This window comes from Periplaneta americana, chromosome 9 (assembly GCF_040183065.1).
Source record: "Periplaneta americana isolate PAMFEO1 chromosome 9, P.americana_PAMFEO1_priV1, whole genome shotgun sequence".
NCBI classification, from domain to species: Eukaryota; Metazoa; Arthropoda; class Insecta; order Blattodea; family Blattidae; genus Periplaneta; species Periplaneta americana.
In genome coordinates this window covers 72,024,394-72,041,314 of record NC_091125.1, presented here as the reverse complement: position 1 = coordinate 72,041,314, position 16,921 = coordinate 72,024,394, and the positions used below count along the sequence as shown (strand labels likewise).

General features: G+C 35.3%; 1 protein-coding gene across 2 annotated transcripts in view; it reads left to right on the top strand.

Moving 5' to 3' along the window:
• The window catches only part of Ucp4A (Uncoupling protein 4A), a 51,395-nt gene that overhangs the window by 8,104 nt on the left and 26,370 nt on the right, over positions 1–16,921 (top strand). For both annotated transcript variants that reach the window (XM_069835016.1, XM_069835015.1), the window contains exons 2-7: positions 72–217; positions 298–377; positions 5,927–6,117; positions 9,074–9,196; positions 9,960–10,157; positions 13,460–13,552. In XM_069835016.1, the coding sequence (XP_069691117.1) occupies positions 115–217; positions 298–377; positions 5,927–6,117; positions 9,074–9,196; positions 9,960–10,157; positions 13,460–13,552 (788 nt within the window). In that variant the 5' untranslated portion in view covers positions 72–114. The remainder of the gene's footprint in view (positions 1–71; positions 218–297; positions 378–5,926; positions 6,118–9,073; positions 9,197–9,959; positions 10,158–13,459; positions 13,553–16,921) is intronic.

Genomic DNA, 16,921 nt, shown 5'->3' with positions numbered 1-16,921 from the left:
TTGTTACTAACCTGACCTGACTCTTCGAATATAACCTAACTTGTACAAAATTCGACATTATTTCTTAACAGCACTAAATGATTTCGTGAATTACTACTGTATGAACGTCGCAGAATGGTGCCTTCCCCAGTACCAAACCACCTAAAAACAAATTATGTGGACACATTCTGGTGTACGTATTGTGTATCAGTCATTGCTGCCAGCGTAGCGGAAATAGGTAAGTAACTTACAATTCTCCAATGTCAATGGTGATGGCGTAGCATTGTATTGATGAACTCACAGGGTGTTGTTTTGCAGTAACATACCCCCTGGATCTCACCAAGACTCGGCTTCAGATTCAAGGGGAGGTGGCAGCATCTCACCACAGCAGTACAAATGTGAGTGAAACTGAATCGGTCCATATGTTCATCAGTCGTCGAAAGTAACAGACTTTTACAGAATGGTATAGCAACTATTGGACAGGGGTTAATTTTGGTTACTATGCCAATTCAGAAACCACTGTCATGGCAACAGATGTTAAAATGTCACTCGCGTTAACGTTATAATTATATTTGGAAAGGCGTTCAAATTATGCTTTGTAATCATGTTATTTGTTAGGGGGTTTAAAGTACCAGGTGTTTCATTCGCTCTCGTCACCTGATTTTCCCTTATAACTTTAAAACTAGTTAATTTGAAATTTGACACGAACATTGGTACTTTGGTTACGTGAGGCATAATAATCAAATAGCAAATGTTGAAAATGGTCACTGTTAGCATCAAAACATGTCTGCACATGTCTCTCCATATTAAAGGTGTTCATCAACGAACATTTTTTTCTGCCTAATGTTTCTCTGCAATTCCAAGAGAGTCAGTGGTTTGTTGCGATACATTTTATCTTTCAGCATGCCTCATAGAAAGAAATTTGGTGGGGTGAGATTAGGCGACGTTGGTGGCTGGAAGTCCCCCCCCTCTCTCTCTGTCTCTCTCTCTCTCTCTCTTTCTCTTTTGCGGCGTGGCCTGAAGGCTTGTACCACAGCCTGAAGCTTATTGTGCTTACCACTCGCACTCCTTTTTGGTAGGGATGATTGTTTAAGTCCATAGGACTGCATACCTGTAACAATCGTAAGTCACTGTTTGATGCCATTTATCGGTTGTTGTTGTTCTTATCTAATGCTGAACTTTGGCAATGAAGCCATTAGCACTCTTGCTCTCCAATATTTCTCTGTGGTGGATCCATCAGGTAGAACTTCACAGGTTTATCATTTGTCGGTTTAACTACAGAACATTCGGTTGCAATAGAATTTGCTATTAACTTCCCTCCATCCTCCTGAGACTTGGTCTGCAGCCACCTCAGAATGATGACATCTGTATGTAATTTCCTGTTGTATGATTTATCCGATAAGCAAGTTGTAATACAATGTTAAAATTGAAATATACCGTCTATACTTATCTATACTAGATAAGTATAGACGGTATATTTCAATTTTAACATTGTATTATCTGTATGTAAGTCACAGGACTACATTCTGCTGCATCCTATATTGATCTAAAGACTGCATTTCAGAAAGTATCGTGATTCACTGTTTGGTACCATCTCTCGATTCAGCTAACTCAATTCTGTTGGAGCCTGTAATGAACGCCCCTCCATCTCCATAAGAGTTCTGCAGTCTCATCAGAATGATGCTATCTGTACATGCAAGTCACGGTACTACAGCCTGCTGATGAATGATTATAGATGAAGTTTAAATTAATGATGGCAAAATGAGTTTGGGGTCCATTGCCTAAAGTTATTCAGCAGTTTGGTTTCATTTGACTGAGGAAAAACCATGCAAAAATCCCAACCAGGATTTGAACTTGGGCCCTATCATTTCACAGTTAGACATGCTGACCATTAATCCACAGCAGTGGATTGCCGAAGTGCCTGAGAAATGAAACAATCTTCATGCTGACAATGGAGATATGGCAGATGGCACCATCCTGCTGAAAATAGCCAGTACAGAGTTTCTCGTTATCCACCTGATTCACTAATTCATGGAAAATTTCCATATAGACTGTAGTATTCACCATTGTATGGAAGAAGATGGGATCAATAATGTGGCACTGCGACAGTACACCACACCCTGAAATTTTCATCATGAAGAGCTGTTTCACTAGCCCAAATATTCTGGTAACTGAGATGCCCATGTAGGTGAAACTACACCTCGTTGGAGAACTATGTCCAATATTCCAGGATATGCATTGACAAAGAGCTGGCTGCAATAATATGATATGCATGCTGCTTTGCTTTTTTTTTTTTGCAGTTTGCTGACATGTGCATGTGGAAACCCCACCTCCGACTATTTACAGGAGGACTTCTGTGGAAAGGCCACTAGTCTGTTTTTCATTTTCTGTACCATTGCTTCTGGCAATTTCAGATGTCCTCTTTTATGGACACCTGAAAATTTTCTCGTGGTGTCTAATTTTTTTCACGAGATACTGAATGAAGGATTTTGCTAGTGGTTTCTGAACATGAAACTGTACAATAAATTGTCTTTGGCACCCTTCATCGACATAATTTTACGCTATATGCTGACAATAAACACGTGCTCTTTCACTGTACCGGTTCATACTGTACTATACATACTATATTGCTCATAAGTTCATAACACAAAGGCATGACGACTGTTGACTATCCCATAACAGCGCAATCAGATGCTTCACAACAATCTGACAAACATACAATTGACCTTCACTTCGCGCAGGTGCCATACCTGGGCTACAAAGTAGCACCATCACTCGTGTCCTTCCATAACCATGATTCTCATGTACCAAGGTATGTCCATGTCAAATTTCAATGAATTATGTCCATTAGTTTGAAAGTTATAAGGAAAAATCATGGACTGACAGCAAGTGAAACACCTGGTGTAAACTGATCTATTAATGTTCATTACCAGATTCTGTTGTTACCGGTACTTATTCTTTTGTTAACAGCAGTTGTCTTACATTATTTACTTTAATCTAGATACTGTATAGATTTTACATAGCTTACTGGTAGTCAAGAGGTACTAATGAAAGCTTTACATCAGATTGCATTTTCTAGTTAGCTTTCACAGTAACAAATAACAATAAATCTGTTGCATGACAGCCCATGGAAGGCCAAGGCCTACCAGCACCACAGAAAATTATAAGCTTAGTGCCAATGTTTAGAGAAGCTATGCCAATTTCTACTAGATAATTAAAATTTAAATGCTGACTCAGGAAAATATTTGGCTCTGTTACCAGCCAGTGTGTAGGATATGGTAGAATGTGTCAGCAGAAAGTATGATTATAGTCTATAATGTAATCTTAAAGTTGTTTTACAACCTAAGACTGAAATCAGAGTCACTGAAAAGGACTATTTAAAATAGCATGCAGGGAAATGAATATCTAAATTATAAAGGGAATACAGGGTGGAAGTGATCATAACTGTACAGATTGTAGGGAACAATAGAATACATTAATAGTTATTTATGCATCTAGTGAGATATGAGCATCATTACCGCTCGAGTGTGTTGCTGTAATCATTTACATGTAGCACTCAGTGTGATAATGAATGCCATTACCATGATCATATTAAATCAGCATGGATAAAATAAATAAAAAACTATTATGCTTTTTGTAATTAAGTGCATGGTTATTTAGAAAATTAGGTTAAAAGTCTGCTTAGTTTGGCAACAGTGCACCACCAGCTCACCTTCTGAACTCTTTTCTGGTGACAATAATCTGAGTGTCGCTGACCAAGGTTGTAAATAAGCTTTACTTGCACGTCACTAACTCTTCATACTCGGGTATTTAAATTATTTAATCTATTTGATAATTTCCTTAAATAGGAAATTCTATAATACAAGAGCTGTGGGAAGACCGAAGGCATGATGGAAAGATCGATTCAAAGGAATACCAGAGATATATTATTTGTGCGAGGATGGTATAAATAAGCTGGAAAAGGGAAAGAATGGACACTACTTGGAGCCCAAGGCTCAGAAAGAGCTGTAGCACCTTTGTTGATCATGATCTGATAATTTTAAGGAAATTAAACAATGAAAACTATCGCAATAATGTTTTAAATCTAACATCCTTAGACAAAGACTCTTGAAATTACCGTAGTTGAAAGTGTTTTGAATTACCTTACTGAAAAGTATATCATAGTAGAAGTAATTGATTAACTAGTGGACTTACTCGTGTTAATTATGTAAGTCTGTGTGGCTTACAGCTGTTTCGGTGCTTCATCACACCATCCTCAGAGCCTACTAGATCTCGGCGTCATCTCGAACTTCTCTGCCTGTTGTGTGGGTGCGTTTGATTGTTGAAAAGTGGAGTCAAATAGTGTGTGCACTGAAATTGATCTGTGTGTTGAGAATTTGATCAGGGTGTGTTTTAGTGTGTTTGTATATTTCATATTGTATTGAATTGTATTGAAATATACAAACACACTAAAACACACCCTGATCAAATTCTCAATTTCAGTACACACACACTATTTGACTCCACTTTTCAATAATCGCACCCACACAACAGACAGAGAAGTTCGAGATGACGCCGAGATCTAGTAGGCTCTGAGGATGGTGTGATGAAGCACCGAAACAGCTGTAAGCCGCACAGACTTACATAATTAACACGAGTAAGTCCGCTAGTTAATCAATTACTTATATTCAAGTGTTAAAAGTAGTGTACGTAAGATTCAAAATGGAATATCATAGTAAATGTGTATTTCGCGTGAAGCAAGCTTCGTCTGCATCCATGATATTTCCTACAAAAACTGTGGTGGTGGTTAGTAAAATTCTGTGCAATGTAATGCAGTGGTTTGTTTGTCTGCTGAATCTTTCACTGCTTTTCAACCATTTTCCAGTCTCTTTTTATTTAATTACACCTGAACACAGAATGTGAAGTATTTTCTCTTGATCAAGACAAAATGAGAAATTGGGTAGGATTGCGAGACTACATCCAGTCCATTGTAACCTTACATCTGACGGTTTTGAGTAAGGTTGGTAGCGAGAGATGCAACATTGTCACAATGACCACTACACAACAACTGACTTAACTTATGCAGGGTTTGCTATTTTGCTTCGTTAATTCAAATGATAATTATTATGCAACTCTGTTCTTTATTACAAACCTAAAGTTTTTTATGTCTGTTGTATTATATTATCTGCAGGAATGTAGGGATGCCCATATATATGGACAAATTCCTTCTCCTGCTCATAAAATTAACGAGTCATTCGCTTAATTTCTGATACCTGACTATTTATGCGAAGAATTCTCATTCTCTGAACGACATTTTTTTTTTTTTTTTTTTTTTTTTTTGCGACATTTCACAGCAACACTAAAAATTATATATAACTTTATTAACACTACACACACACACACACATGGTAGTAACATCCTGTAACACTGCATGTAGCAAACTGACAACAGTGCTCCACATAGCAGCAGGAGAAGCTGATAGGAAATGCTATGTTTTGATTGGTTCAGAATGCTACCGCAAAGCGTTCTTCAACTTTATCAAAGGAAGGGTTCCCAACTCAAATACTGTCAAATGCAAGTTCAATGACCTGGGTATAACATTTTTAAAATTCCATAGTGCAGTCAAACTAGGCAGTAAAATTGCATTATATTGTGGTGTGAGAGTAATTTCATTAGATGCATATTGCAAAAATAAAAGTAAAGTTACCAGTACTTAGAACTAAAAGATAATTTTTTTTTTAATTATACAACAGAAAATTAAATGTAAATTTTGCTCCTAGTAATAAATTTGGATTAGAATTCATTGAGTGCAATATGCAAATATATATCTAGATGTCTTCTTTAAATGCGTTATATGACACACGAAAAAATTCATTATCTGTTGTATAGAGATAAATATTCAAATGAAATAAACTGTAGAATGAATGATAAGAATTGTTAGCACCCTCATTGGTATTCACTTTTACAGGCTGCTCCATATCGAGGCATGCTGCAAACTGCAGTGGGCATCGCAAAGGAGGAAGGCTTGCTCAAACTGTGGCAGGGAGTTACTCCTGCCATCTATAGGCATGTAATATACTCAGGTATCCGTATTGTCAGTTATGAGACATTACGGGATAAAATTTGGAAGAAAGAACCAGATGGCTCTTTTCCTGTATGGTAAGTGTGAACAGAAGGTAATGAAACTCTAGTTTTAGGTTCAGTTGTTTTGGAGGCAAAATAACTCTTTTCTTTTTTTCCACTAATAATGATACAAAATTTACCACCAGCAGTTTCATATGGCTTGCATGATTTCTTAAATTATTGAAAATTATGATCTCAATTACAAAAAACTTGGTGGCAACATCCTGATTATCTCTCCATTTTAGGACAGAATCTTGTTGAAAATTTCTAGAAAGATTCAGTAGAGAGACACAAGCACGCGCACGCACGTACACACACATACACACAAACACACACAAACATACACACACACTCTCTCTCTCTCTCTCACTCTCTCTCTCCGTCTCTTTCCCCCCTCCCTGCCCCCCTCCCTCCCTCCCTCTCTCTCTGTAGACCATTTTGGAAACTAAAAGGGATTGAGGATGTTAACAAAATTTGTCTAATGGTATTGAGAGATTCCTTATCCATTTTACACAATCACTTGCATAACACTATGTAATATATTTGTTTTACTTCATTTCATTACTCTTCATTGCACTTTCAACTCAAGTTTCTTCGAAATCAAATGATTTTTACATTTATCATTGTTCCATATTCTCTCCACAAATTATATTGTATTTTATTTTTAATTTAACCTCTGTTTTGTATTCTGGATCCTAGTAGTCAGCCGTAGATGTAGGCCAGATGTCCCAAATTGTGGAATTAGTAGTACATCATTATTATTATTATTATTATTATTATTATTAATAATTTTCTTCTGTTACTATTTCGGTTCTTTGGATCTTTGAGATTAAGCTTAGTTTTCTTTAAAATAGTAATCCAAAATCATTTGTCTCAATATCCATCTCCAAAATTGTAACAGTTTTCGTTATATTTCACTAAGTTTATCTCGTAAGTTTTCCTTTATATTGTTTGGAATTTCCAAATAGTATATTGAAATACAAGTGTGGTTAGTGATATTTGTGGAATGTGGGAAAGTTAGAAAAGACGAGGCCACTCTCACAGGATTGGTCACTTCAGTGCATATTTCCAAAGAACTTCACTCACCTCATCAAGTATTTCTCCACACAAATGCTACTGAACTATAGAACAAGTTGTAGAATGGGTTACTGATTCATTTAAAACGAAGTTTCGTCTTTTCAATTTCCGAGTTTCTGTAATACACTTAACACACATGTATGCATACCGGTATTGCTTTTTACAAGATGTATATTTATGTGAATTAGATTATATTTTATTATAACTAAAATATCTTTGGTCGTCGGGAAAAGGCACATAAGTCAAAAAAGTCGATTTTTCTGTTCTACGTAATCACATAAGTCTAGTATTTTTTCTAATTTTTGAAATAATAAAATTTCTTGTGTTTTAAATTGAAAAGGGTCTTACTTTAACCAACATACATGAATTTCATTATTATACTTATATTCAGTTAAGAGTAAATTAAAAAGAAAATCTCTCCTGAAATATTAATTTTTTTTTACTTATGTGCCTTTTCCCACCAACCAAAGGTATTACAAGTTTTTAGAGTATTTATATTAATTGGATTATATTATAATGATCACATATATTGTTGTTATGGCAATATGTTTGTAAATAAATCTTGTTGTCCGTGTTGTCATATCTTGAAAGGTGTATAAGCAAATCGATTTATTTATTTTTAAATTATGGAAAAAGTTATGGATGACGTGTGCAATGATGTAGAAATCAAAGATGCTTTGATGACTGGATGTGCCAAGTAATTACATTTAATAATTATACAAATTGTAGTGTGACGATATTTCAAAATAAGTTTTTTTTTTCTTTTGAGTAGGTTATTTTACGATGCTTATCAACATCTTAGGTTATTTAGCGTTTGAATGAGATGATGGTGATAATGCTGTTGAAATGAGTCTGGAGTCCAGCACCGAAAGTTACCCAGCATTTGCTCATATTAGGTTGAGGGAAAATCCCGGAAAAAACATCAACTAGATAACTTGCCCCGACCTGAAATCGAACCCGGGCCACCTGGTTTCGAGGCTAGATGCGCTAACCATTACTCCACAGGTGTGGACAAATAAGTGTTTGTATTGTGATGAATTCACTTATGGCACTAGTATTTTTGGTCAGTATTTCAGCATTGAGATTTCTTTCGTTTCCATAGCAACTAGAGTACATGTGGAAATGTCAACTTACAATGTATATTATCAATCACTGCCTGCTGGATCACATCCTATGGCTGCGTAAACTGCTTACTCAATCAAAGTTATTTTGCTGCTAGATGGCAGATAGTGCACACTGCTCTTACTTTGCAACCGAACAGGCTTCCATGATCTGAACAATCAGTGTATATATACCTTGTGTGGGAACATACGTGAACAGTACCATTTTAGCAAGTGTCATAAGAGAACAAAATCGTTAATTGAACTGATGACCAAGTGAAAATGAAATAAAGTTAACAGAAACACCTCTCTGCACCTTTGTGCGCTGTTCTTCTATTAATTAATTAATAGCAGTGTGCAATACTTGCCACCTAGTGGCTACTCGCACATAAGTGTTTATTGAGCAGGCAGTGTAAGCAGCCACATGATGCGATTCAGCAGACAGCGAAATCAACAATATGCGTAAGTACTAAAGATTAGTTGATTAGTTGCTTAGTACAAAAATATTTAAAATTATGCTTTCATCCATTGTAACTACGTGACTTAGCCACAGATTTGTTGTTTTAGTATTTTATTATTAAGGTTGATTTAATTGTTTACCTCTTATTTGATGTTGGTGAACATAATATTTGCTTTATGAAAATTTCTATCTAAACGAATTACAGTGCAAGAATTGATTTCTTACAACAAGAATATAAATTGTAAATGTCTTGTTTTGTTTTGGGATTTCATGATTTTATTTTGTAGTGTATTCTTAAAAGACTAAATTGAGAACATGTGAACACCTTTAGTTATTATATTTTTATGTATTACAGGAAATCTGCTATGAGTGGAGTAACCTCAGGAGCATTGGCCCAGTTCTTTGCCAGCCCTACAGATCTTGTTAAAGTACAAATACAAATGGAGGGGAGGAGGAGATTGTTGGGGAAGGCACCGAGGTTTGTGATCAACTATAAGATACATAAGAAATTAATTCAAGGTGAAACTATAATTATTTTAGTCATGTGCATAAAATTGAGCTTATGCTCTTGGTTGTTTGCTCGTGAATGACATCAGTGGCTTGTCTCTGATGGATTTTCATTCTTATTCCATATGAACAAACACTTCATTTGGGTGACCCTGGTCACTGTAGAACGCCAATACAGTAAAATCTCTTGTAATGGTACCAAAATAACCGGCAATACCAAAACAACAGCACTTTTGGCTGGACAAAACAAGGTTTAAATCTGCCAGATTGACACAGTCTGGGCCATCACTTTTGCCACATTACGAAGTTCGCACGAATTTTCATTTTCAGTGAGTATTCGAACCTAAAATTAGTGTATTATTTGTGTTGTGTGATGTGTTTTAATAAAGACAATTCACACAGTTTTTATGTTTATTTAATTACGTTCGGGCTGTCGTGTTGCCACATTAGGAAGTTCGCACGAACTTTCGTTTTCAGTGAATATTCTAACCTAAAATTAGTGTATTATTTGTGTTGTGTAATGTGTTTTAATAGAGAAAATCCACATAGTTTTTATGTTTATTCAGTTATGAGCAAGTGATAGAGAAATAAACTTCATATGGCTGCAGTTTCTGGTAGGTGGCCACACTCTAGTGCTACTTTTGATACCATTGTACTGAGAAGTGATGAAAGATGCGTGGTATTATGGTATACATACACAATGGTCTACAAAGTTCATCATCGTTTGCTTGCAGAGTACACAGTCCTTGGGATGCTTTCTCACAGATCCTTGCCAGAGGTGGAGTGAGGGGATTGTGGAAAGGATCCATTCCAAATGTACAAAGAGCAGCACTGGTGAATCTCGGAGATCTGACCACCTACGACTCTGCAAAGAGGTTCATCTTGACACACACCTCTCTTACTGACAATCACCTCACACATATATTGTCTAGGTACTAGTAAAACATTTGTAACTTTCATAAAGCAGCTTATGTTCGAGTAGGGAGTTGCAGTTGTCAGCCAAATTGTTTCAAACAGAAACAAAAATAATATATTCTTCTAGCTATTGCTTTTAGGGCAAGTTAGGTTAAGTGTTATTAAAGTGAAATTAGATTACATTAAATTATACAAGGCTACATTAGATCAAGTTTGATTAGTTGTCATATGAGGTAATGTCTTGATAGATTGAGGGTTGTAATATACAATGAGTTAAGTTCAATGTTTGATTGCTGGATGCACTGAAAGATCTTCTTTACAGTTTTAGTCTTTGCTTCTATTTAGTACAGTCTGGCCATGTTATGATATTTTATATAGCTTTTGACTTATACAAGGTGGTTATAATTGAACTGACGGTGTTTAGCATAGCACAGCATGGACTCTAATGATTGTAGAAGTGTGAAACTTTGTAGATATGCTAATTAACTAATGTGCTCGCAAATTATGCCAAAAAATAACTAGTTCCAAGTCTCGCCACCAGGTGTAAATATGGCGCTGTAAGCAGCCAAAACGTGCAGTTGTTTGTAACTCTGACGTCATTATGTTCTTCTGGTTGCATTCCATTGTGTCAGTTCCCTGTTATTTTTTTATGCGTGTTGATTTTGTTACTGAAGTGAATGTTCGTTGAAAATTTAGAAGGTTGAACTTTTCCTTATGAAACGCAATGGCTATTGAGAAGAGAGACCGTGCACTGCTAGTGAAGTTGTTTTACCAGAATGACAGCAATACCAACACTGCATTGCGGGAATATCGCCAACAGAAACAGTTGAGAAGAGGTCTCATGTCAATTCATTGGCTGAAGAACATAATGAAAAAATTCGAGGAAACAGGTGAATTAGGTATTGCACCAGGGAGAAGACAGCCTGACCTAAAGGCTAACATACAAAGTTACATGGCTCTGATTTCACCAGATAACTTATGCTGCAAGCAACTGTCGACCATTACGTGTTATGGATGCAACATGTTGCTGAGGTGGGAGGCCATGTTGAACAGTGTTTGTAACCATAGCTCCTAATAAACTTGCTGTTATCATTGTGTTTGATCTTTCCTGGCTTTTTCCTGCGCCTATGCCACGTTCTGACTGATTATAGTGCCATATCTTCACCTGGTGGCAAGATGTGAAACTAATTATTTTTTGCAATAATTCGCGATCGCATTGCTTAATTAGCATATCTACGAGGTTTCACACTCCTACTATGATTACAGTCCATGCTGTGGCACGCTGAACACCGTCAAGGTGGTTATAATTAAACTGATGGGGTTTCAATTGCTGCACAGTATGAATTTTGTATGGATACCAGTGTAAAATTGTACTACAAAATCTTGCGAACTGTTGACCAGGAGAGCAACAATTCACGTGACATAGCTCGAGCACTGGTTGCAGAATTTGAGTCATGTGTTGCACGGTCAGCTACAGCTATAGAAACTTCAACAATTCCATGGGGATGGACCGCCATCCTCTCCGTGGTGCGACATCTAATTCACCTGTTTCCTTGAATTTTTTCATCATTTTCTTCAGCCCATTAATTGATATAAGACCTCTTCTCAATTGTTTCTATTGGTGATATCGCAGCGTTGCTATTGCTGCCAGTCTGGTAAAACAACTTTACTAGCAGTGCACAGTCTCTCTTCTCAATAGCTGTTGTGTTTCATAAGGAAAAATTTAACTTTAAAAATTTTCAATGAACATTCACTTCAATAACAGAATCAACATATGTCAAAAAACAATAGGGGACTGACACAATGGAATGCAACCAGAAGAACACTGACGTCAGAGTTACAGACAATTTCACGTTTTGACTGCTTACAGCGCCATATTTACACCTAGTGGGAGACTTGGAACTAATTATTTTTTTTGGCATAATTCGCGAGTGCATTGGTTAATTAGCATATCTACGAGGTTTCACACTCCTACGATCATTAGACCGTGCTGTGCCATACTGAACACCCTCAGTTTAATTGTAACCACTCTGTACTTCCTACACTTACCCTATTTTTAATTCGACTTGGGACATTTATTGGGTTGATGCAAAAATTCGTAGCATTTTTTTTTTTTGCTCTGACTAAAGTTTTTATTTGAAATTAATAAAAGACAGAAATTAATCAGTATAGTAATATATTCTCCTACATTATCTATGACTCTTTGCCAACACTGGAGTAGTTTTTCGATTCTACAGCTGAAGAAATCTGCTGGTTTGGAGTTAAAGAAGTCGTCAAGACAAGTTGTTAAGCATATTCTTTATCACAAGAGTACCCTTGAAGATTGTTAGATAGAGAACGGAAAATGTAGAAATCTGAGGGTGCAAGATCGAGAGAATATGGGAGATGTGAAATCACTTGCCAACCAAGCTCTTGGATAGCTGTTTTCACGGAGTGCGGATGTGCATTATCATGTTGCAGTAGCACTTGATGCAATCTTCCCGTCATTTTTCTTCAATTGCGGCTATAAGGTTTCTGAATTCTTGGCAGTAAATGTCAGCAGTTATGGTTACAATCCTGAAAAGCAATTCATAGTACACGACGCCTTCTTTATCTCACCAGGTGCATAACATCATTTTCTGTGGATGGACACTAACTTTTGTAAGGAGTGTTGTCTATTGAAATGACAAAACCATTTTCTTTCAGTGCTTTCTGTGATGTGATTCTTTCCGTACACAGCACAAATGTTTCCAGCCATCCTCTGCTGCCTTTGCTTCTCTCTGAAACTCAAACAGAAGAATATGTCAGAAGTGTTTGTTTTTTGCCACTTGACACTCCATCTTCTTTAGCCCGCAAATAGCACAAACTTTCTTCAGCAAAATTCAAGGCATATTTACAAGCACAACACTCCAAATGACAAATGACAATCTCCTAACAACACAGTGCTGTGATGATGAACAAAAACACTACAAATTTATGCATCAGCCTAATAAAACATACTGAATGGGAATTGTGTATTTCAATCTGTTAATTAGCAAACGTCTTGTACAGTATACATTTCTCCACTATTAAAATCCAAGACGATTCTCAGATATTAAATGAAGAAACAAGTGTGAATATAACTCTCCTTATATTATGATACTTCTCATTTCATAATGCAGTTTGTCTCTTTGTAGATTTAATACAAAGTTTTATTTCAAGAAATCCAAACTCGAGGATATATTATCATCATTTTAACATAAGCTAGCTAAGATTAATCAGTTCTGTGCATATATTCATATACACATGTATAATAATAACAACGAGTCTTAGTATGCCTAATGGCGGTTTTCTATCTTAGCATATGTGCTGGACTTGTGGCAGCTACAATGGGTACTCCTGCAGATGTTGTCAAGACTCGGATAATGAACCAACCCACAGACAGTAAAGGAAAGTGAGTAATACTATGTTTAGAAGTGAAAGGATAATAGATATTGAAATCAAGTTGGTACTAAAACAGAATCATTAATTATGACTGACACTAACTAATTTATTTATTAATTTTTTTACGTAGTCATTCAATCATAATAAGTAAAACTTCATTTATACGTTTTATGGAGGTCTGAAGGAAAAAAAAAACATGTAAGTGAGAAAAACATAACTGAAATTACATTTAATAACATCTGAAATAGCATTAATTCAAGACTGTGGGAAGAAAAAGTTAAGGAGGTTTGAAATATGATAAAATTTTCACAAGAAAAATTTAGAACTTCACAGTTAAGCCATCTTTGAGTTTATAATACAGTATTCAAATTACTGGTATATATTCTTGAAGAATGTAAGATTGTAGAAAATCTAATCAAAGCTGTCTGATATATTACATTTCAAAGTACACAAAAATTGTGGAGGAAAGCATGGGCAGCTTCGAATTTCCATGAATTTCAAACTAGGTCGCATCTTAACAGTGAACACATACTGTATTTTTGCATTCTTACATTTTCACACAATTTCGAGCAAAATTGATTTAGAACATATAAATGATGTTTCATATCTCCTGGGGTTTAAAATACGATTGTACAAGAGTAAGAAATGTATAAACGAAAAACGTACAACTGAAATAAATTACCATGAAAAGTATAGAAATTTTGTTGAGAGTTCAGAAAAAACGTGTAAGTGTGAAATGTACAAAAGAAATTTTACTATACATATGAGAGCACTAGATGTTTCAAAATTCAGAATATGCAAGAAAATATAAAATAGAATGTATTGTTTACATAATGACTGTTAGAATTTTTCATTATGTAAAATATAAAGAGAAAGTATTGTGGTGCTACAAAAAAATTGATTCCGAGATTTTTGCGAAAATAGACGTTCTTAGATAGCTGATGCCAAGAAAGTGGTTTTGGATATGTGTGTCTATGTCTACAGTGTTTATTTAACTGTTTGATGGATTTTGGTTTCAATTAATTTTTATTGTGGTGATTTACTTCAATTCTAAACAAACAGTTTTCTTCATGATTATTACGTATATTACTTAGAATAAACTGATAAAATAAAATTGAAAATTTCCTATGAAAAGAAAAAATTACATTTCTCCAGATAAATTAATTACTATCTAAAATAATTATTCCTATTTTTGGTTATGATTTTCGTCAAATGAAAAATAAACAGGCCACACAACACGTAAAAAAAAAAAAAGCGAAAGTTTTGTACTTAAAATATGAGCGGTCACTAGTCCTCTTGCTATGTGGGAATGAATGTCCACTTTACTTTTACAACTTCTTCAGTGTTCAAGTGGATCCCATACTTGCCTTTGGACTCTGGTACCACCAGTTAAAACCTGATTTGAAGATGATGGACAAGGGGAATAAAAATTTCAAAATATGTCTTCCTGTGGAAGGAAAGTAAACATGGGAATACTGTGTCTCACTAAGTTTGTAGCATATAAAAGAAACTTAACTACAAAGTTGTTAGTAATATTTGCATGTAATATAATCCTTTTGTTACTAAAAGCATAAATTTATATTTAAAACTGATCATAATGAGCACTAGTGTTATAAGAGTTTTTTAAAATTATGTCCTCAGCAACAACACATTCTAAGGGGACTGGCAGTGATTAGGAGTAAAAAAATCTGATTTAAAACCCTTTTTTTTAAATGCTGTTTTCCATAAGTTGATATTTTTCAAACTCCATTGCATTTTTCTCTCAAACTACTGAATCTACCTGGTATTTATGACATTTTTACAGTGTTTTTTGCAGCCTGTGTTCTACAAAGTAGGCGGGTTTATAAATATCACACAGACACCCATGAGGAAAAAAATGGCAAAAATTGTTAATCAAAGTTTAATATTTTTTGTGTTTCACTAAGGGTGAAATATTTAACTAAATTTTGCTTTAGAATTTACAATATACATTACTTGATAACTTTAAAAAATATAAGATAAGATGAGTGAAGATTGTAGCAAGTAATGTGCACCTGAAGATTGAAGTACATTTAGCAAAGTGAGAAAACAGGTTATCAATCATTCTTTTGCACTTGGATAAGAAACTAATTAGTTATCTTTTATACCACTGAATTCAGAATGATTTATTTTATAATCATGAAAATTTTTATTCCACTCTGAATACTAAAAGCCTAGAAATATTGAACTAAACTTTTGTACTGAAATTCTTTAATCTCACAGGTATCACTGCCCACTCTCCTTAAAGCAATTTGTCGACTCATATTTTCTTTTAGTTCCATTATTTTGTGAAGGTTATTCTTATAAACTTAGTCTTGTAAGTTCCTTCCACAAATAAAAATCACATATAGTGAGATCAGGCTACAAGGGGGGCCACAACCTACTGCTGATAACTGTATTCTAAAAAATCTCTCAAATAAGATCTAGTGCTTGCAATAGTATAATCCTGCTGGCATTCATTGTCTGTTAGTTTTTCGAAGAAAGGTCAGATATTTCTGCTGAATAGCTTGCAGCATTGATAGTGCCTTCATAAAACATAGGCCGTATTATTCTGTGAGCATTTGAACCACATCACACGAACTTTTCATTATGTAGTGGAACTTCATGTACAGGCCAGGGAGTTTTCTGCTTTCCAGTATTGGCTGTTTTGTGAAATAACTTGACTATATAATTCTAACCATGCTTCATCTGAAAATACATTTCATTCAGGATCCACTTCTCTACCAGCAACACTCTCCAGCATCCAGTTACAAAATCGGACTATACTAGCATGATTGCTTTGTAACAATTTGTGGACTACTGTAATTTTATAGGGCAATCTAAGAAGGTTAGTGGCAATTCTTACTGAGGATTTTGAAACTCCTATTTCCTGAGCAAGCTGTAGGAGACATTTGTGTTGGGATATGCTCCATTTGTTCACTTCATCTCATTTTTCTTCCGTAAGAACTCTATGTCTGGTAACAAGTTTTTTCGTCATTAAAAAATTCTATTTGTCATAACATTTTAACAAGTTGATAAACAGTTTCCCTACCTGGATCAGGTTTGACAGGATGAATATCGCCTTACCACTTTTTTGTAAGAGTTCTTTTTACATAGTACTACTGTATATGTGAAAACTTTGTACTAAACTATGCTTATGTCATGGTATAGCTAACATTGGACAATGTAGGCCCTAACTTACGCACAGTGATAACAATTTTAACACAGAACTGAGGAACACGTCATCTCACTAAAAAACTCTAAACCAAACTGACTGATATGACTCAGCATCTCTGAGTGTATACTTCACTCTGCAATTACATCTGAACTCTCACAGTAAGGAGATGTGATGTGATGGCCCTGAATGCTACTAACCATTCTG